The sequence below is a fragment of the Astatotilapia calliptera genome, chromosome 5 (genome assembly GCF_964374335.1).
Source record: "Astatotilapia calliptera chromosome 5, fAstCal68.1, whole genome shotgun sequence".
Lineage (NCBI taxonomy): Eukaryota > Metazoa > Chordata > Actinopteri > Cichliformes > Cichlidae > Astatotilapia > Astatotilapia calliptera.
In genome coordinates this window covers 14,307,043-14,329,601 of record NC_137426.1, presented here as the reverse complement: position 1 = coordinate 14,329,601, position 22,559 = coordinate 14,307,043, and the positions used below count along the sequence as shown (strand labels likewise).

At 38.0% G+C, this 22,559-nt stretch overlaps 1 protein-coding gene across 2 annotated transcripts in view; it reads left to right on the top strand.

Annotated features, from left to right (window-relative positions):
- mtss1 (MTSS I-BAR domain containing 1) overlaps window positions 1-22,559 on the top strand; it is a 98,887-nt gene that overhangs the window by 52,024 nt on the left and 24,304 nt on the right. For both annotated transcript variants that reach the window (XM_080301204.1, XM_080301205.1), the window contains exons 4-6: window positions 18,011-18,095; window positions 20,231-20,322; window positions 20,407-20,481. In XM_080301204.1, the coding sequence (XP_080157330.1) occupies window positions 18,011-18,095; window positions 20,231-20,322; window positions 20,407-20,481 (252 nt within the window). The remainder of the gene's footprint in view (window positions 1-18,010; window positions 18,096-20,230; window positions 20,323-20,406; window positions 20,482-22,559) is intronic.

Below are 22,559 nucleotides of genomic sequence, written 5' to 3'. Positions count from 1 at the left end.
TGTGATCTTTCACTGTTTCTCTTTTTATTTTAGTAACATCATGAGGGAGCTAATTAGCGCTGTTAACTCTCCGTGGACAGTATGTGGGTGGGATAGAATATCAAGTAAAAACCATTAACCATTGTGCTACTAAAGGATGGTATGTGGCAGGACAAGCCCCTAGCTAATTGTCAGTACATTGCTCGTTCTATCTGCCTTTCTTTGATGGCCCAGTGATTGAGTGGCAAACTGTCCAGGGTATACCTCCTCACCATAAGTCGGGCTAAGTGACAACATGGCTAATTTTGTGTGTTAAAGAACCTTCGATTGCGTTCTATCAGGCAAATGCCATAAAGTGCTCTAGTTCACCAGAAAAAGCTTTTTACATATCAGGTTTAATCTAATGCTATTTTTGTTTACTTCAACTAATGAAGATTATGCTGTTGATGTTAATAAATAATGAACAGTTAATTAAACATTTTTAATGGCTGTGATTAGTCTGCTGGACATACTCAACAAAAACTTGAACAAAAAGCAGTCACTAATTTAAATCCTACTGTAGCCTGTGGGTGCTTTTCGGTTTGCATGTCCTCAGGTAACATCTCAGGTCATCTGAGAAGTCTAATAATTTTGTTGAAAATGTATAGAAGAAATGCAAATTTGTCTGTAACTAAGGCTGTAAAAGGCTCTGTGTCATGGTTAAGACCATGACACATTTTAATGTGGGATTCTCTGTTTAGTCTCAGCCAAGATTTTGAAATGATTTCTTGTAGTTCTGGTTATTATTGGAAATATTGAATCAGGGAGTGCTAAAGAAAATGTGTGTGTGTGTGTATAAGTGAGAGGGTTGACAGTGAATTGATTAACAGCCTTTAGGATACAATCTGTAGACAAAATTTGTAAACCGCCTCATCACATGTTTCCTTCATAGGTCACAGATAAACTGTAGTTCCTGCTACTTGAATCCAAGTAGCAAAAAATAAATAAAAAATGAACGAACATTTTTGCGTTCTGAATCGATCAAAATCTCCAACATATAAGGTTTACGGTTTTTCATATACTCACCCAGCTGGCATAGGCTCCAGACCTCAGCAACTCTGAATCCATTAAGATTGGATTAATGGTTGGAATTTCCCAAATGTTGTTTTTTGCTTTTCTTTGGTTCAGAGAATGGGAAATTGAATAACTTTTTAAAACATCACACAATTTTCTTGGCTAGTTCTGATCTTCGCTATACGAAAGTCCTATTATTTATTTATTTTTTTTTAGTTTATTTAAACTGATTTTCTTTGTAAGAACTGTCATTGCCACCATAACCAATCAATGACGTTTGTCTGTTGGAAATTCCAAAATCTGTTCAAAAAAGAATGAGTCAGAATAAATAAACTTTTGTGTTTTCTCTAAATTGGCAGCAGATTACAGGACTTTTTGTCAGTCTAAATTAAAAAAAATAAAATAAAGTGTGATAGGCTACTAGAAGGAATTACTTGTACAAATTAATTCCATATAAACATTATTCAAATATGCTTACCAATAGTGTTGTAACTAGTGTTCCACCTCCCACATGCTTGTTGGTGGGAGGGTTATGTTGCTGTGTTTAGTATTGGTGTGCAATACTGCAGATTTTGGTATCGATCCAATACCCAAAAAAAATACAGAGCCAGTATTGCCAATACCAATACTTTTAACTTATAAAGGCAGCATATGTAGGGGAGGGCAGTGTGTAATGATTTATAGGGTGAATCATAATCGACCACTAAATCACTACGATTTACAATTTCCACATTAATAAGTTAACACAACAAAACACAACTTTCAGCTTCTGTATTTTGAAGTTGGGGTTCTTTGAGACCTGGAATGTAAATGTGCCTGTTTATAAAGCACTTTGGGTCATCTTCTGTTCCTTAAATGTGCTAATGGATTTAAATAAAATATACAGTCAACTCAAAACGTTCAGATCTTTTTTTGGTGCATGTTTAAGGTATATTTTTTCATTTCCTAAAAAATAATTTATTTAACACAATTCAGTGGGCTACATGCTGTACTTAGAGGAAAAAAGTAAAGTATCGATCCTGTCATGATGGTATGGATCCAGTACCAATACCAGCGTTAGTATCATGTCTGACTTGTAGATGTTGGAGAACGGTCACTTAAACAGAAATTACAGCATCATGAATTACAGAAGATAAACTTGCATACAGATTAGTAGAGTGGTGAAAATGTGGAAGGTTTTAGATACATTCCTCTTGACTTGCATATTCAGTTTTTCCAGTAGTGTCACACTACAGTCATTCAGTGGTAGACCCTAACATGCCAAGAGAAACTGCAGTGTGCCAAGAAGTCGGGGCTTGATTGCAAGCTAGTAAACATGGATGCTGTAGGTTTTCATTTTTTTTCTTTTTGTAAGACCTTTGCAGGTGGCTTATGGCCTAGAAAATAGTGCAATTCATTGATCCCCCAGTGAGCAATGTTGAAGCATAATTTTAGTTTACAAGAAGACTTCATACAGCCTGCCAACTCATTCAAGTTTGTTTAAGAAGGCACAAAATGTTTCAGTTCAGGTTGAGAGAATTGTTAATCAGAACCTGTTTGGTACAACATCAGAAGTCTGTTCTGCCTTGTATAATCTGTATCTTGGTATTTCTGAACTTGCAACAATTATATGAATGACATAATCGGAGGGTATTCATAGTTATTTTATATATTTTATATTTTTCACTACAAAGCTTGTGTTTTGTTTATTATTTCAGACTAAAGAATTTAGAGTTTCTAACTGTTAGTGATGCCGCAGTGTTTGTTTGAGTCTGGAAACTGAAGAGGTGTCTGGACTCGGAAACTGCTAATGATGTATGATGTAAGAAGCAGATGGTCACCTGCTCACCAACTTAGCCGGCACCCGAAATCACGTGCTGTTTAATGCAGCCCTAGAAGAAGGACATTACTCAGCAAAATCTATCTAGAAGAAATAGATTTTGTAAAAAGTTTTAAAATGTGAATCTGTAGAAATGTTTTTACTGTTTATAGCTATAATAGTTGTCTCTGGATCTGTAAGGGTCTATCACCCAGTCTGCATTTGGTGCCACATGACTGAGGGTTGGGTTGCCTTAGGGCTGTGTGATATAACGAAATATACTAGATGCCAAAATTAAAACATCTATCGTTTCATGTTACATGCTATCGTTTGTTTAGTGGCGTCGCAAAATACACTGTTTACGGCAATATTTTCTTTCATTGTTTGGTCACCATACAGAGAATAACAGCATGGCCAGTGAAGATGAGGCAGAACCAGGTAGCTCCAAACAGAAGGACCAGTCAAAAGAAATCGAGGACCTTATTCCTAAGCAAGGGGCTACCTCTGTAGCATTGACATGGTTTGGTTATGAAAAGTCTGACATGGACCAGAAAACTACTATGCAAATTATGCCGCAAACCGGTCAACACCACAGACTCAAACATGACAAACCTCTTCTACCACCCACGTGAGAATCGCGTGAAAGTGTGTAAAGAGAGTTTATGGATGAGAAGCAAATAAGAGTGGTCAGGTGCTCAAAATAAACCTTAGACTCAAATGTTAGAACAGGCTTTTCCCCCGCAGCACGCCATGTAATAAATACTCACAAAGAAAATGACAGCTATTGCAACTTCTAAATATATACTTTCATGCATCGGTCAAAACACTCGACTCCAGATAAACGACGCCCAGATGAAAACACTTCACGCAAGTCGAGTTGCCCGAGTTTCACAGAATTTACAGAAAATGCACTATTGTATGAAATATATCGTTATCGGGATGAAAAATGTCTTATATTGGGATATGAGATTTTGGTCATATCGCACAGCCCTAGGTTGCCTTGTTTGCAGTCAATCAGCCTCTGTTTGGCTGCTGTGGAGATCTCCAAAGAATGTCTTTTCCTGTTGTTTCCCAATCTATATGTTGTCAGGAGGGAAGGCAGGGACCAGCTGTTGCCCTTTTAAGATGGACTTTACATCCAATACTTTGTGCCAGACTCCTGTGTATCCCTCATCAAATCATCCACCTGTTTTTTTTTTTGCTATTTTATGTTTGTTTTTCAATTAAAATGGGCTATATTTATATTTAAATTTCTTCTAAAATGTCTTATAATTCCTAAATATAAAATAATTCGGAGCTCACCTCAAGGGCTTTAGGAATGTCACCATAAGTGTAATTAAAACAAATGGTATTTAATTCACTTGCACTTTGTTCATCAAGAAAATGGACATACTAAACATCCAAGTCAGACCCCCTGTTTTAACTATATTGACCACGCACCCTTTCATGCTTTTGTGCATGGTCACACCTCCCAAAGGAAAGTGTTAATTTAATGAGTAGTCATGCTAAATAAATGAAATTATAATTACTATCCAAATTATAAAAATTAATTATATTTTGTGCCGTAATCAAACCTTGGTTCTTGTTTGGCACAGCGGTGGATGTAGGAAGGTTACCATCTGTTGGCACTTAGTTCAATGTGAAGCTGATATAGCCTTCACACACTGCGCGTTGATGAGACGCATTCCTCTGTTGTGCATGCGCGCGCATCTGCATAGTGTTTTGACAGCTGCCTCATCCCCCTCATTCTCTGCAGTCTCAACTCAGCTGTCCAGTGTGTGAGAGAAAAGGCAGACAAAAGAAAAAGGAACAGCTGACTTTAAGCAGGGCCAATGCATTTAACACACACTCCTACACATGTTCACTTTTAACACTGGCAAGTCCTGGCATCTTGTAAATTCCCTAATTGTTTTCTCCTTTTCAGCCCCTTGAATTGCCTGCAGGGGACTACATGTATGTCAGAACTGGTTTGGCGGGTCTATGTGTAGGCACTTTGTTTGCTTTTCTTGGTAATACTCATGATGTCATAGTTTTGTGGTATGGGAAACGGAGAAGTTGTGCATTTGAATTTTTTTTTCTACCAGGACAGACAGACAGACAGACATGAGTGACAGGTATCAGTTGGTGTCTTGGTCAAAGGTGGCATTGTTCAGCATTGCTGAACACCCCATGTTGCTGTTTCTCAATGTGGAAACGTGTCAGGACAACTTTCAGTGACAGCTGACTTTAATTGTTCGTTATCCACTTTCATGCTTCATAGACGCTGACAGCATCCTTGTGTTGTAAGATAAGAGAGATAAGATAAGATAGAACTTTATTAATCCCTCGGGTGGGTTCCTCTGGGAAATTCGACTTCCAAAAAAAGCACAGCAACGACCAAAGTTACAGTTACAGAACTGTTATATATATATATATATATATATATATATATATATATATACACACACACACACACACACACACACACACACACACACACACACACACACACACACACACACACACACACACACACACACACATATATATATATATATATATATATATATATATATATATATATATATAAATACAGAGACAAATATAAATAAAATATACAAAGGGGATAAATAGAATAAATAGGAATAAAAATACAAGTGAATTGCACATTTCAAGTATTGAGTCTATTGCACTGTTGACTGTTTACAAAAAGTATTGCACAAGGTATTGTACAGTGAGGTGCAGAGGCACTACAGCTTAGTTGTTCCCCCCTCCTTTGTCCTCCTGTTTCCCCTCCCTCTCCCCTCCAGAGAGGAGTTAAACAGTCTGATGGCGTGTGGGACAAAGGAGTTTTTAAGTCTGTTAGTTCTTGTCTTGGGGAGAAGCAACCTGTCACTGAACAGACTCTTCTGGTTGTTTATGGCCGTGTGCAGAGGATGCCCAGCATTGTCCATAATGTCCATCAGTTTCTTTAATGTCCTTTTCTCTGCCACTGTCACCAGAGTGTCCAGCTTCATGCCGACCACAGAGCTAGCCCTCCTGATCAGTTTCTCCAGCCTGGATGAGTCCCTCTTTGCTGTGCTGCTCCCCCAGCACACCACAGCATAGAAAAGTACTCCAGCAACCACTGACTGGTAAAACATCCTCAGGAGCTTCCTGCAGATGTTAAAAGACCTCAGCCTCCTGAGGAAGTACAGTCGGCTTTGGGCTTTTTTATACAGGTGCTCTGTGTTGCATGACCAGTCCAGTTTATTGTCCACCCACAGCCCGAGGTACTTGTACTTGTTGTGTCAATACCTGTAACATCAGTTGTTGAATACAGCCAGAAAAGGCATGCGAAATAAAACCACACAGGTAAACTGTTGTAATTGAAGATTTTATTTTTTGACTGGACAGTATAGCTTTATTTAAAGTCTGCTTCCCACATATGCAACTATCAAAAAAATATGAAACTGTCTCTCCCTCCAAACGTCATAAAGTCACATTTATGCCATAGGATGCCGTTTGATTGATGGCAGCTGATTCTCATGTGTTGATTTTTTTTGTCATAGGTTCCTGTTACAGGCATTGGCACACTTTAGTAAACATCCAGTTTTTAAAAAATATTCTAATAGGTGACCTCACAAATCAGCAAAGCCAGAAAATCTTTGTCCTGTGAGACATTTCATCCTCCTTTATCTGCTTTTGTTGTTGCTTACCAAACTGAGCACTTTGGCATGATTACAATTGAAACTGGCAGATTATTGCTAAATCCACAGAACTATGAGGCATCTTTTCTTACTGAGCTGCAGCTACTTCAGACCTTAAGGTGGTGTGTTAATATCTATTCATGCATTCATTTTCATACGCTCCAGTTCAGAGTTGTGGGGGCTGGAGCCTATTCCAGGTGTCACAGGGTGAACGTTTGGGAACGTCCTGGACAGGTTGCCAGTCTGTCACAGGGTTAATGTGTTAATGTAAGGCCCCATAATTCTCAACAAGAAGCTGGTTTAGAAAATAAGTCGGAGCTTTTAAAGCCACTTATGAACTCATTGCATTGAGCCATTGCTTTAAAGCAATCAACACCTGATCGGTTAGAGTATCCCTAAATGGAAGAGGTGATACTGTCTAAGGCTGCTGACTGGCTAATGTCACCTCTTTTTCCGATGCGTGTGTGTGGGGGATAGGGCTGCCACGATTAGTCGACTAGTCACGATTACGTCGACTATCAAAATCGTCGACGACTGATTTAATAGTCGACGCGTCGTTTGAAGCTTTGCAAGATCCCAAAAGACGCAGGAATAAGTAGTAGGATTTAAGAGTGTAATAACGGACTGAAACAGAAGATGGCAGCACTGCATGTACAAGGATGCCAGCTGCCGTTAAACCCCGAAGAAGAAGAAGCTGTGTCCCAGAATTCATAGCGCAGCCCAGCGCAGTTTACAACAATGGCGGCAGCTAGTTAGTTTTAATATTACTCTCATTATTCTTTCTGGGTCACAAAATAAACGTTTAGGCAAGAATGTAGCTGTGTAAACCTCAAATATCTGCTCAGTTTATCAAGACACCACATATTTTCAAAAGAGCTCCGACGTTTTCGGAGACGTCTGTTACCCACTAGCTCGATAGCGAGCCCGGGGCAAGGCTCACTAGAGCCCGTGAGAACACCGGACTCCCGGCAAATCGTCTTCAAACCCACCGCCGTCTTTCGCTACTCAGGTTAAACATGATATATGAGTCACTTAGATAACTTAAAAATGTTATTGTTTGGCTTTTTTAGTATTTTATTTGTTCCTGAGTAAATCTGTTTGGCTGAGATTAAAGTTGAAAAGAGATTAAAGGTGCTCGAGAATATACTCCGGTGTCCTGTTATATTTTAGATAGCAAGGAGTTTATTAAACACCACCGAAACAATCTGCAAATTTCATTTAAATTTAATAAACTATCATCTTGTCTTTATTTTTAGTTAGCACATACCTTAAACACTTAAAGCTGTAAGCTAATGATAGTTATATAAGAGCAGATGCATGCTAGTGCAATAAGCTGTACGTTTTACGTCCAATGGATGATGATCTGACTAGTCGACTATCAAAATAATCGTTTGTGGCAGTACTAGTGGGGGATAGGATGGGTTATCCAATTAAATCACATGTGATTTAATTCTGTTATATTTCAGTAAACAATGATAAAGGCTCTCCTCTTTCTCATGGCTTTAACTGAGAACTAACTAATTCCTGCATTGATTTAAAGTCTTTGAGTGTCTTCCTCTTCTAATTTCTATGAGTAAATGAATGCCAGTATTTATTAATGTTAATTTTAAAGTGTGACAATAAGAACAGCACTAGAGTTCAATAAATCTCATCACAATCAGCTGATTTTCAAAGCAGGTTCCCCTCCTCTCTTGATTCCACATGACTGGTTTCCTCAGTAACCAAGGAACTGTTGACGTCTTTAGCATCATGGGGCTTTCAAAGCACACACACAGTTACACACACAGAGATCACAAGACGACCTACTGAGTCCTGACTAATTCCACCAGAGGTTTCCTAAGGTCAGCTTTCTCTGCATGTTTGCTTGCTCAAGTATTGCAGAGGTAAACATGCAGTTTTCTCTATATTGACTGGTCAGCTGGTCAGTTAATCAATAACAAGTGGATCAATAGAAGGGGAAAGGTTAAATGAGCCACAGTGCATGCAGAAATTGAAAGGCCTTTGAGTCTAAACTGATCAACTATGTAAACTCATGATACATAGGGTTTTTTTCTTCTCCTGATGGCCACAATCACAGTAGGTTTGGAGGAAAAGAAAACACTGGCGGCTAGTCTTGGTGGAACAACTCAGGAGCATAAAAAAAAATGACAGGAATTAATTCACACATACACACTTACAGGCTTTTCTGAAAGGGCCACATTATGAGCAGTGAGGAGGAGAGTGAAGCTGGAAAATCTGGGTTTAGGAGAAGGACAAACAGCCCTTGCACTGTTTCTCTGGCGTCGTCATTGGAAAATGGAGGGAAATTATCAGTGACTGGAGTTTTGTTTTTCCTTTTTTTTCCACTTAAGACTGATTGTAGTCATGTAATTCTTATTTACTTACATATATCTTGTTTTGGTGAATTATATTTCAATATTTTTAGAACTCTGTGTCTATGTCTGTGGTAAAAAATCCTAAATAATAATCCTAAATTAGACAAAAATAAGATCAAAACAGTTTGATGCCAATGCTTTGAGTATTAATTTGTCTGATGTGGTTTCCTGTCAAAATTTTGGAGTGTGTCCTTTAAGTATGGCTGGGCAGTTGATCAAATATTCTTTTCAGTTATTATTTATGGCTTCTGATAGTTTAAAGAAAGTCAGTCCCAGAGACTGGTCAGTGATCCCTTGGTGATCACAGGTTACTAAGGAAAAATTGGTATTCCCCAGCCAGTTGGCGAGTAATTGCTAAAAGTGACATAAGTTGCAAATAGGTATAAAGTACTGTACCCCTCCTCCTCCTCGTGATTGTTTAGATCTCTAATAGATTGCCACAGTCGGCCACAATGCCAGTTTGTTTCCAGTTTGTGTTTTTCATGGTTTCATTATCACTCAGCAAGCAGTTGGTGAGTGTTTGCAGACGTCAGTGTGTTCCATGTAGGCTACAGGGAACCTTAGCAATCTGCTAGTGACAAAGGAGTTTTTAAAATTTTATTTATTTATTTTTATTGCAGAACCCTGTTTGTGACTGATTTCACCTAGAAACAGCAAGGAGTGTCTAGCAACTACTTGCTAACTAGTCAGGCAGTAAACATTTTTTCCTCAGCAACCTATAGTTTTCAGGGGTTGCTGATGGGCACTAAGCTTGTGTGATTGAAGCCTAAAATAAACAACCTCTATATACGATTCCTGCTTCGTCTATGGGCATGTGAAGTTTAACTACTGGTGTTTCGCCAAAAGGATGTGGAAATCGGTGTTGGAGGTCATTAAGGATCTTCTGTAAAGTGGAAGTTACAGAACCACATTTAGGGTGGTGTTTTCAAACAATAGTGGCAGTATTAACGTTATTATGTCAGCTGATGTAATACACATTCCAGCTAATGGCTTCACACAAATCTGCTGGCACACAGATGGCAGCAATATGCTGTCTGTGTGTTGGCTTTCTGTGCCAGAAAATTCAGCAAAGAACATCACAAGTTGAGCAGGATTTAATTTAAGAAAGAAATGCTCCTGGCAAAAATATTAGAAATGGACCGCAAATGGCATATATCAGGCCTCACAAAGACACAGCGTTGTATGATACCCATGGTCAAGCATGATTTACTGGTAACCAAATACGTCTGACCTTTTGGTGTATTTAAAAAAGACTTCAAATTCATAAATGCAATTTCTAAACTGCTTCAGAGCTTTAAATCTGCATTATGTCAAATTCAGAACACAACAAAATGTGAGAATCAAAAACAAACTCACTCCCACACTGATCTTGTCAGGTTACATTTTTCTCTGAAGTCATCTCCACGCCACACGGAGCTCTGTTAGACATGTCTGAACACAATCACAAGAACCGCCCACACTGTTCAATACCTGGTTGCACACTTTTGTTTCACTAGCCCTGTGGGTATTCTTGTTGATATATTGCATTTGACCTTTACACTAAAATGATCCATGAGAGCTGATTGCCTAATCCCAACCTTTTCACAGCCTTTTCACACCATGTGTGATTCATGTCTTATTAAATAAATGTTCACACCATGTGTTAGGGTTAAAGGTCTTTGATTGTTGTCTTATATGGAGGCAAAATAATGGGAGGGTGTCATAACTTAATGTCTTAATGTTGGTTTAAAATGGAGCACTGTAACAAAAAATAATTTCCCCCAGGGATCAATAAAGTATTCTGATTCTGATTCTGATAACTGTAATTTCTAGGAAATGATGGAAGCACTGGGTTATTTGGAAAACAAAATGAAAGCTATCTACATTGTTGCTTTAAACTTTGGAGACCTGAAACTGCCAAATGTAAATGTAAAAAGAAAACAAAATAAATAAATAAAAATGGTAAATATGGGAACGTCTGAACGATGCTGTGAGGAACGTTACCTTAAAGTGATCCATATCTAAATGACAGAATGTTACACTTTAACATCTGGCTCAAGCTGTCCTTCTTTTTTTTTTTTTTTTTTTACCTCTGCTACAGTTGTACATTTAGGGCTGTCAACAATAACAAAAATATATAAATCAAATTTTATAAATTTAATATTTCAAAAGAAATGAATATTCACTTGACAAATATTTAACTGTTAATAGTACCAATAAGTGCACTGTATATGCATCATGGTAGTACAGTAGTTAGCACGGTCACCTCACACCAACGCGTCTCCTGGTTTGAACCCCAGGTGAGGCATTTCTTTGGAGTTGGCATGTTTTCCCTGTAGCTATGTGGGCTCCCCACAAGTACTATGGCTTCTTCCCATTGCCCAAAGACATGCCTGCTAGGCTGGTGGTTAATTGATCAAAGCTCTGTATACAAGTATGTATAGTTGAAGAGAGAATGATTAAACTCTTCTTTGGAAATAGTTTGGATGTTGAACACAGGATGGCAAAAATGTAGAACTTGAACTGCACTGACTGAACAGATTGAAAAAATCTTTATCAATTAGCTCATGATAGAAGCGTCATTGACCGCAGCTGTTTTGATGGAAAGGTAATTATTTTTCTTTATGTGAATGTACTTAACTATGACCTATTTCATTCTGTGCAGGTACCGGTATGTATGACATGTTTAAAACATGTTCAAGACATTCAAACCTGTGTGAAGTTTTTGAATGATCTGGTTTATACAGCAAGGGTTATTTGAGCTTAACTTGAACCATGACACGAAACTAAATTTATCTAAAAAAGCCCAGAAAATCTTAGAACTGAGGGACCAGCCCAGACGGTGTTCATTTTCTGTCTACTGTAAGCTCATTAGCCATCGTTATGTCTTAGAATTTTAAATAGAGATTTAAAATGTATTTAAAGACTTAAAAAATATATATTTTTAGGCCTGTTGGAACATCTGCTGTAGCTGTATTAAGATAATGATGATATGACTGTAACATTTAAGATTTAATTGATACCTGAGCTGAGAACTTGAAGTGCAATAGGCAAATAAACACACCTCGCCCCACCCATGAAATGAACCTAAACTTCATACCTGAGAGTACATGTTTATGAATGTTACACATGCTGTCCACCATGTTGCTGCACATGTTGGGCTCATAATTATTTTGTTTAGTTACAGCAGAGAGGAGGTTGAAAGGAAGTAAAGGGGATAACAGAAGTCTGGAGGAGGGGGAGGGGCACTGAGGATGGATAAGAGAGAAAGAAAGAGGATCTATAGAGGCAGATGAAATGATGGACGATTGAGTGAGTGTTAATGTGATAGTCAGTTCAGTTTTACTCTTAAATTGCTCTTTGAGTGGATGAGCAGACACACCTGATCTGCCAGTGTAATTGTCCTTTTGTTTTAAACGTGTCAGTTATGAGTCAGCTTTGCAGCCTATGTGAGCCTTCCTGCTTCCTCCCTGTGCAGGTCTCTGATTTAGATATTCAAACGACACAAAATGAGTCAGTGTGAGCTCACACAGCTCGGTCTCTTTGCTGAAAATCTGCTGTATCACTTTCATCACACTAGAGCTGAGTAAAGTGGATGTCACTAATTGTTCGATTCAGTGTCAGAGTAGGAGAGCTGAAATCACAGAACATACCCACACAGTCACAAATCATCAAAAGACCTTTGCTAGAGGCCTGAAAAACATTGAAAGCACGTCCACATTTGTTTTAAAAGAGAAAGGACAATCTTGCTCCTCAACACCATTGCAAACTCCTCTCTTTTATAGGTAGAATTAATGGTTCCATAGTAGTGTCTGTTTTGTTTTTGGATATGCAGCCGATACAGACCTGCTTGAGGCCTGCTTTATATTTTAAAAAATTGCAGTCGGGTAGTATTAGTCAGTGTAAGTAGAATGGGTGTGCCAAAAATGCCAGTTAAATGTCTTATCAAATGAAAACAAAGGACCTTGAGACAACAGCTACGTACTTTCACTTGCATCATAATTAACCTAATTTTAGCCTTGATGACTTTGTGCCATTTATATCTTTTAGACTTCTTATCAACTGTTTAGCACTTCTAATCAGCTGCTGCAAATAGCTTGGAAAGGCACTTTTCAGTTCTTCAAATGAATTTATATCCAGTTTTCACTGAGTACTCCAGGTTCCAGACATACATGTTAGGTCCGGTTTATTGATGAATCCTGTTGGTCAGAATGTAAATTGTTGTATGCCTGACTCTGGGTCATATAGTATATTGCCGACTCATCCAGGGTATACCCAGCCTCTTGTTCTTTGAGAAATAAGATAGACCCAGGGATCTTAAGTTAATCGAATAAACAGTTAAGAAAGTAGGTGGATGGAAAAGGATGATTGACCGACCAGATCAATCTAAAAAAAAACCAAAGCAACTTCCACATACCTCTGGTGCTTAGGATTGTAACCAGTTTAGGAATGTAACTGCCTTTGTTTTTTTTTTGTTTTTTTATTTGAATGAACTAACAGGATTGCTTTGTCAAAAGTTGTCATTTTTGTTGTACAAAAACGCAAACAAAACACAACAAAAGGAAAACGGGCTGTGGAAGTAACGGTTCTGTTTGTTTGTCTCAGACGCTAAAACATTAACAGTTTAACAGGAAGTGTTGTGTCCACAGACACACTGAGTCACACAAAGAAACCTTTATGATGAGCAGAGGACGACAGAGGACTCACTGTTGAAATGAAGAGGCATTTCTGTCCCCACTCTAGTTCTTCTGCCTCAACATTTATGTGACCTCCGAAATGTGGAACAAATCTGAATAAAGGTCCCATACACCCACCAGCCACTTTATGCCCAACTGCTCTTTATAGCAAATACCTAATCGGCTAGTCACGTGGCAGAATCTCACTGCTTTAAAGAATGTAGACATGGTCAAGACTACTGCTGGAGATAAAGTGTAGCATTGGGAAAGGTAGTTGAAACAGCATGAGTGTCTTTTTCAGAAACTGCTCATCCACAAGGAATTGAATGCGTACTCACCGTTAGGCTTCACATATCTGACATGTATATCTATCTATAGATATCTACCTATCTCTCCATAATACAGTTACAGAAAGTCTTAAGAAACAATACAGACTGTAAAAAAACTGGGCATGTATGATAGATATCAATAGGCTCAACACAGTGCAACCTGGATGAACCTTAGATATTCATTTTAATAATACAAGCATATGCATATAAGCATCTCTGTATACATTTTTGCTGTATCATTTAGATGACAGCGTCACAATTTGGTGTAAACAGTAAAGAATGGTACCTGTCATGATTGCATTAACATCTCATGCTGCTGTGGTTTTTAGCCTCATGGTGGCAGCTGAGCAAGATTTAGTCATCATAGCCTTTCACAGTGTTGTTGCTGACCATGTCTGTCCCTATATGACCACAGTGAACTCATCTCTTAATGGCGGCTTTGAACAGGATACCACAACACTCATATCATCTCAAGCTGGTTTCTTAAACATGAGTTCACCAGGGGCTTTTAAAAGCCCCTGGTGAACTCATGTAATTTCTGTACTAAGAAACACTTGGTATAGAAACTGGTCCTGTTACACTGACTTGATGTGTTACGTTCACGCGTTTTCTATGGTGTTATTAAAATGTTCTGAAGTGGTCCTAAGGTTACGTAAGCTTCTTCATTGTCTAGTCATTCTGTCATCCCTGGTGAAATACACAAATAGTTGCCAGAGTTGGACAAGAGATGCCATCAAACTGCACTAATGGCAGTGCTATCCATCTTTCATACTGCGTCCTGGGTGGCCTAAAAGCAAAATGTGTAACCACAGAGAGATGGACACACACTGAGAACTTTATTTCCTACTTACTTTACAAAGGAAAGGAAAGGAAGCTATATCAGCAGGAGAGCTTTGTTTGTTGTTTGTTTTTTAACCTTGAATGAATAGGCCTACTGTAATTAGTGACCATTAGGCTACTGAATTAATTTCAGCTGATCAGCTAAAATGTTATTAAATCATAAAACTTGCCTGAATTGTGTGGGTTTTTCTCCTCACTTTTTTTTCTTTTTTGGGCCTGTAGTTCTAACTCTTTTAGTCTGGTTTTTGTGTGTAAATTGGCTCACCGTGGCGTCCCCACAGACCTCACCATTTTACTGACGAAAACAATCCCGGTGAAATAAAATAAAATAAAAAAGTCTCTCCAAACTAGGGATGTCTTAACACCAGAAATTTTGTAGTCAGTATCAATTCCACCAGAATTACATGATCCTCAATCATGACACTCAAACTTGATACCAAAACAAAGTGATCATCCCACATACAAAACTCCTTTATTAAAAGCTTGTTTTAAAACATAGACGCAGTGGCAGATCTTTAATTACATTTTGTTGGAGAGGCTTTAATGGAAATGTTAGGATAGTTTGCTAATATTATAGTTGCATTACATTATCATAAGCATCTAATACTAGGCATTGCAAACATTTAGCCTATGGAGCAGAGTTGATTTCACAGCGGCAGTGCCAGCTGTCTCAAACAAAATGATAACATGTTTTTCAGGAAAACATATATATTGGATGTCGGTCTTTTAGGTGCTTTGCTAAATTGTAAGTATTTCCTCCCTTGATCCAAAATACACGATAAAATCATTTGCATATTTCCTTTTGCAAATCAGTTTCACCCCTTTGGTCATTCCCCCTAAAATGCAAATTACTTCCCTAGCCAGCTCAACCTTCCTTATCAATTTTATCAGTGTGTCGCAGCAGAGCTGTCGTGGCAGCTGCACCAATCACCATTTTCTACGTGTACTTTTTACTGTTCTTGTGGGGTATCTTTTTATTTTTCGTCAAGTAAAGTTGGACTACAACACTTGTAGCTGTACGCTGCCTGTTTCATTTCTAGAAGAACTGTCACCTCAGTACATTTGGTGCTATGGTAACAAAGAAAAACAAGTACCACTGCCTTTTCAGTATTTTGGCATCTATTGGTATTTATTCTAGTATTTATCCCTACTGCAAACATAGTGTTACATCAAGCCTAAATATACAATCAAACTAACAGATGCAAACACTTCTCTCTATTTCTGGTTTGGAGATTGTAATGGATGTGTTCATATATGATGTCTTGATTCATAACATGAAAAAATCACAGCTCTGGGCTTTCACCCACTCAGATCATTGTTCTTTAAAGTGGGAGCAAAATGGGGAATACCTTTTATAAATGATATAAAGATGGAGAAAGAGACTGAGAGAGCTAACCTCCTGATGTGCACACAAGCTCATTATCAAATGTGTATTAGTCAGTGTGTTTAAATGTGTCCTGGCTGTGTTTGCATTTGTCATGCTTTTGTGGGCATTTCAGCATGAAGCTAACATTGTAACATCATATAAACCCAAACTGGTTATTAAAGGAGGTGGTGTCTTTCTTACATAATTTTTTAACAAAATGAGACACACACCTATTATTTCAACACACATTACACCACTCGTCATAAGATTTTAATCCGATTGATTTCCAAATAGCCTCTAATGAAGCAACAACCTCACACAAACTGCTACAATGTTCAAGAGCTTCAGTTCAGCTCCTGTTTTTGTGTTTTACAGATCATGCAGGCTACGGGCAACAACTCATTTACTCATCTCAGAATTTTTTTCTACTACAGTTTTACTCTATTCACCATTTTTATTTTATTTAGCTTTTGTATGTTTCAAGCTCTTTACTAGACTTTTTAAACTTCATTTAGCTTTTTTATGACATGTTCGATTTTGTTGATAATTTTCATTGATTAGTTTTTGTCTGTTGTCATGACTGCAACTTAATGAGCAAATTCAGCTCTACTGGCGAAACATAAATACACTTAATACCGCTTGTCAACGTCCTTCTATGTCTTCACTACGTATGTTAATATAAATCTGGACAATTAGACATAAATTGCTGCTGCAAGGGTTGCCAGACACTCAAAATCATGATGTGGAAATTCTGTTTAGTTCCATGTAGAGATATCATTTAGATCAGCCGAGCTCAGAAACCTTTAGATTTTTGGAGCCCTTACGTTGTTTTGAAGTATAGAAAGTTTAAGGTGGTGTGTTATACAAACACCTGACAGATATCCTGTCATCTGCTCATAATGATCTAGGTTATGATCTAGATTTCCTTCACTGGTTTTTCAGCAGCAGCAGCAAAAAGCTTTAAAAAAATAAATAAATAAGAGTCGCCACATTGATGATAGTCATCTGGGTAAAATCGCAGTGATAAGAGCTCCTTTTAAACTGACAGAGGTGTTGACTCTGTCTTATGTCTGGCCTTTCAGCAGCTCCTTTGATGTCTTTCACAAATATACAGTCAGCAAATACCAACAAAATCCAACCAAATCTCTCTAATAATGTGGATTACATGTCAATTTATTTAATTCATGCTAAGAGCATGCATAGCAACAGGTGTGCGTATTGATGAACACAGATTTTTTGCATTACTGGCAAATCCTGGTTTTCCTTAATGATCAGCCTCTGAACAAAAATGTTTGAAGACCACAGAGCTGGACTAGCTAGTTAGCTAAGATGGGTTTTTCCTGACTCGGACAGGAAACTTAAGCGTGGGGGTGGACTCCATCCGTAACAATGATCAGTCCCAGGCAGTAAAGCCACTGACTGTGCTTCTCACACAAAGTACTATTTCTCAGATTAAAAAAATAAATTAATAAATGCTTGGGTGAAGATATCTTTACTGTTTTTATTAAAAACTGTAAAAACATGTTGTTCTGTGTTATTTTAATTCATTTTCCGTCAGGTCTGGTTGAAGCTTTTTGTTTTTATGTGGATTTAAAAAAAAGGAAAAGAATTCCTTGGTGCAGGAATCATGTCCTGACAGGAAGATTGCTCTTCTCCTCTTGTGTTTTTTGATCAGCAGTGTTGGACCCTTAAAAAAACAACACTAACACTTGTTAGGAATTATAGATCAATAGAGCCGTGACTGATAACTCCTGTGGTTCTCTGTATCCATTTGTACAGTTAATCTCATAGAAAACAACTATATAAGCTATATACCGTAATGCCAAATACCGGAATGTAATTTATTTACATTTTATTATTAAATTTTGTGAGCACTTTAAAATTAACTCTATTCTGATTTTTTTTCTTTTTTCTTTTTAAAAATAAGTTATTTTCTGATTGTTCCAGGTGCCACCAAGGAGATAGGCTCAGCGCTAACCAGGATGTGTATGAGACACCGGAGCATCGAGTCCAAACTTAAGCTGTTTACCACGTAAGACACTAATTCTCACCCTCCACTCACACACAGCTTTGAATATAATCTTTATGTAGGAAGGAGGTAAGGCAGGTGAAGGTTTGAATGATGGTGCGGTGACACCATTTATCAGGCAGTGTGGGAATTGGGTAATTATTTCCAACAGACATATGTTAACACCAACTGTGTGTGTGTGTGTGTGTGTGTGTGTGTGTGAGGGAGTGTGAGAAAGCTGGACTTGTATGCTATCCTGATTTCACCCATTATCACTGTCACTGCAACATTACAGCTGTCCTGTCATTACTGTCTGCTGTCATTAGCAGAGGTGTCAGTCAGTGACGCATATATTGTGTCTCATGCGGATCACGGCACATGCACTCAGAAGCCACATTATTAGGTGTACCTGTGCTGCCTGTCTGGAGTCCCCTACAAGTTTTGTTCTTCCATCTTCTTTCATCTATATAAATGAGAATGTTAAAGAAAACATCTTATTTAAAGGTAGCAGATATCTGCTATAACAGCTGCATTATTAAATTGTAAAGTTGTCTCTTTCCAGCCTGCTGAGGTAATGCTCAGGTTAAATTATTCTGTCCCTTACTGAGTAATAAAGTTGTGCTTTTACAGCCTTATTTAATATTTAACTCAGCAGCTTCATAGTAAAGACACAGCAGCAGCACATAATTTAGCATCAAGTGCACGCAGGCACAGATTCCCAGTTCAGTTATTTGAACCACTCATTTGAAGAAAAAGAAGTCTAGATTAAAGTTACTATTCAGATTGTTTGTTGTAAACTGCTTTTGTAGGGTGTGGCCAGTTTGTTTAAATTATGAAAAACAGTACAATGGAAGCACCTAACACATATACCAAAACACATTTGGGCTCTCATTCACTAAATATGGGGCCGTATTGTAAAAACCTTGGTGTCATTTTTGATCACTTCAGTCACAAAAAGCTTGTCAGCTCAGCTGTTCAGTCATGTTTTAGGCAGCTCCGGAGACTCAGTAAGGTCAGCTCAGTTTTATACAAAAAGGAAATCTAGAGATGGTCATGGATGCTTTTATTTCCTCTTTTATTTTGAAAGCTGTTATACATGTAAGTCTACATAAAGTACAGCTTATTCCTATCATTCTTATTACCATGTAATTTTAGAATTGATTTTAAGGTTTTAATTGATGACTTGTTGCCAGTCTTACTCAATAAAATGTGTGAACCATGAGTAAATAAAGAGTAAATCAATAAAGATCGATACAATTTCATCACAAAGACGTTTGGTGCAGTTTCTCTCCTCCAGATATCCACAGTAACATGAGCGTATAAAAGCATTGAATTCTCACACTGAGTTTGTGAATGCGATAACTCAAGAACAAGATGATATGGGCGCTTCAAATTGATACCATGGGTGCATCTACTAAACATTTTGGATCTCAGTGACTTCTGACCTCTGGTTAGAGGTTACGTTTTCTGAAAACCTTATGAATGCGCTAACTCAAGAACAAGATGATGTAGGATTTTAAAATTGATACCATAGGTGTATCTACTAGGAGGCTGAGTAGTAGAACCTACAATTGCTGGTATTTTTAAAATTGATAGAGCACTGGTCAACATGTAATTAAAGTTTTGTTTACTATTCCTTTAGTTACTGTAAACGGATGGACAAAAGTCAATTTATAAGTATCTTGATTCATTCTCAATCATCCAGGAAAGTAAATCTCCAAAAGTTGATTCTGTTCATCTGGACGTAGCGTTTTGTGGAAGAAACGTTTCGTCACTCATCCAAGTGACTTCTTCAGTCTCAGCTGACTGCAGGTTTCCCCAAATCTTATAAACAGTACATTTGCATAATGACTGAAAACAGCCCACTGAAGGAACAATGGGCTGGGAGGTCAGTTCCTTAATCATAATTATGCAAATTCTCATGACCATTGATCAACAACCACTGACCAAAACCCACTGATCAATGACCATGAGTACCATTCACAGGTAGTTGGGGAATGGCTGCAATCACAGCATTGTAAGATGGCGAAAGATGTACCCTTAGGCCCTTATTGGAACTTCACTAAAGTGCTCTTTTGATTTACAGTGTTAATTATTTTAAAAAAAATGTTTCGGCACAGTGTTTTATAAAGTGAGTCTATATCTCTTTTTGCCCTCAGGTCCCTCTCAGAAGGTCTCATCACACCTCTTGAGTTGAAAATGGAGGAGTGGAAAAAAGTGGCCAGTCAGCTGGATAAAGACCACGCCAAAGGTATGTCAACAGGCTAGCACGCACTCACAGACACTTAGGCAAAGACAAAAGCTTCCTCACTTTCTGCTTTTTCCTGTGGTTCAGAGTACAAGAAGGCCAGAGCAGACATCAAGAAGAAATCTTCAGACACCATCAAACTGCAGAAGAAGGTGAAGAAAGGTAAGAATCACCACCTTCATTTCACCTCCAGCAGGTTTTCAGCTGCACTCAGACAACAGAAAACAAGAAAAGGACAAAACAGTTTTTTCCCCATGTGTATATACAAGTTGTAAAACATGGAGATATTACAGCTTATTCATAGAAGGCTCCACCTTCTATATATGTAAGCCATCTTCCACAGTGAGCTAATCTCTGTAGTAACAACATGAATGTTTTCGATCCTGCCTTCATTGTGTTAACATGAGTGTTTTCAGCTCTCTGACGGATTATTTCATGGCCATCCTTCTGTCATCTGTGCCCCAAGAAAAACCCAATCTTAAAACATATTTATGTATTAAAAGAACAACTATGCACCACTTTGGTTTTAAGTATATAAAAAAATTAGCTCTTTCAAAGTTTTGACATTTTAACTCAAATACTGTCTCACCCCGCAAATATCAATAGTAAACAGTCACCCTTGCTTATTTCTTTGTACTAATTTGGAGCATCTGGAGAAATAGTGGTCTCAAAAACTCATCTATCAAATGTGATACACCTAACTTTATTGGGTTTAGAAATAATCTGTAGTACTAAAACTGCACTGTTAGTTTTGCACTAGAAATTCTCATTGACCTGGCCTGTATGGTGATGGAACTTGTTGTTCCTTAAATTGTGTTCGGACTTTGGGGTAAATAATGACTTGTTGACATGGGGCTTGTTGTTGCTACCTTGCGACTGTTTGATCTTATCTCAGGGTGTATCTCCTTCGGGCTTGTTAATCTTGTTTGGTCTTGTTGGTCTTGACTTTAGAATTACGTGGATTTGTTTCCACTTACTTTGTGCTTCTTGGACTGCTTGTGTTTGATTTGGGGCTTGCTGCAATTACCTTACGACAGTAAGGTAATTGCCACTTTTAGCACAGTCAATATGAGATTAAATGTCTTCCCTACCCAAAATGGAGGGGTATAGTCAGCTATTGTGCTTATAGTAATTTTGTAATTGATCATTATTTTAAATCTGCCAATATTTTTTCACTGAATAAATACTGTGAGAGCAGCCTCTGTACAGTGAGGTCTGAGGTCTGACTCCAGGCTTGTCAGTTGGACTTGTGCCAGAAACCAGGCATACTGGCAGGCAGATACCTGTGCCACTCCCTCCCCGGTTATCAAAGTAACACACCCTGCAGTTGCAATGGTTGCAGCTAGCCTTGACATCCCATTACCAAACAAACTGAAAGCTTGCTAGGAAGGACTGCAGAAGGCCTTGTATGCTAGAAAGAAAGAAATTTAAAAAACAAAACAAAACAGAAATGCCACAAATGCACACGCTTGCATTCATAAACATACATGCATACACGAAGATTGAAATGCAACCTCAAGGCCTCTATACAAATATCTTCTCTGTCCTGTGGCTCTACAAAATCCAATGGGCAAATGCAAAGATAGAAAAATAGTTTGAGCACACATCACAAGTGCAGACCCGCCCAGGGTAAACAGTGATGCCTGTGAATTTAACATCCCTGAACACATTTCTGCTACTCCTATTCCTTTTTGGTCCTTAATTCTGTTTTCTGTCTTTTTTCTGCAACATTCCCTTTATTCTGACTTCTGAGCTCAAAATGACTGACCACATTAGTTTCAGGCAGTCTAAAAGATCAGTAGAAAGTCAGAGCATTTGAAGAAAAGTTTGGGTTAATTACAGCTTGGGTCTATGGTTTCAGCTGTGCTTTCTACTTGTAATGATAACGCTGTGCTGAATATGTAAAGTTACAGATCTCACGTATCCGCCCTGAGCTGGTGCTGTTATGCGGGAAATTTTTATCTAAAGCTAAAAAGCTTTAATCAAGTTGATGCTAAAAATGTAGCTTCTCTGAATGTAGGTCAGTTTGAAAGTGACAAGCATATAGACAAGGCTGGCAGTGTTTCTAATCATCCCATGTTTTACTGTAACACTGAAAGTATTATAAAGTTCTCTTTGAAATAAGCTTGTCCAATGCAGTAATTGTTTATAGAAATGATGGACAAGGCTGCAAAAATTGAAATTGAGGTTTGAATGAACTGTACGCTCTCTATGAGAATTGCAAAGCTGTGAGAGACCAT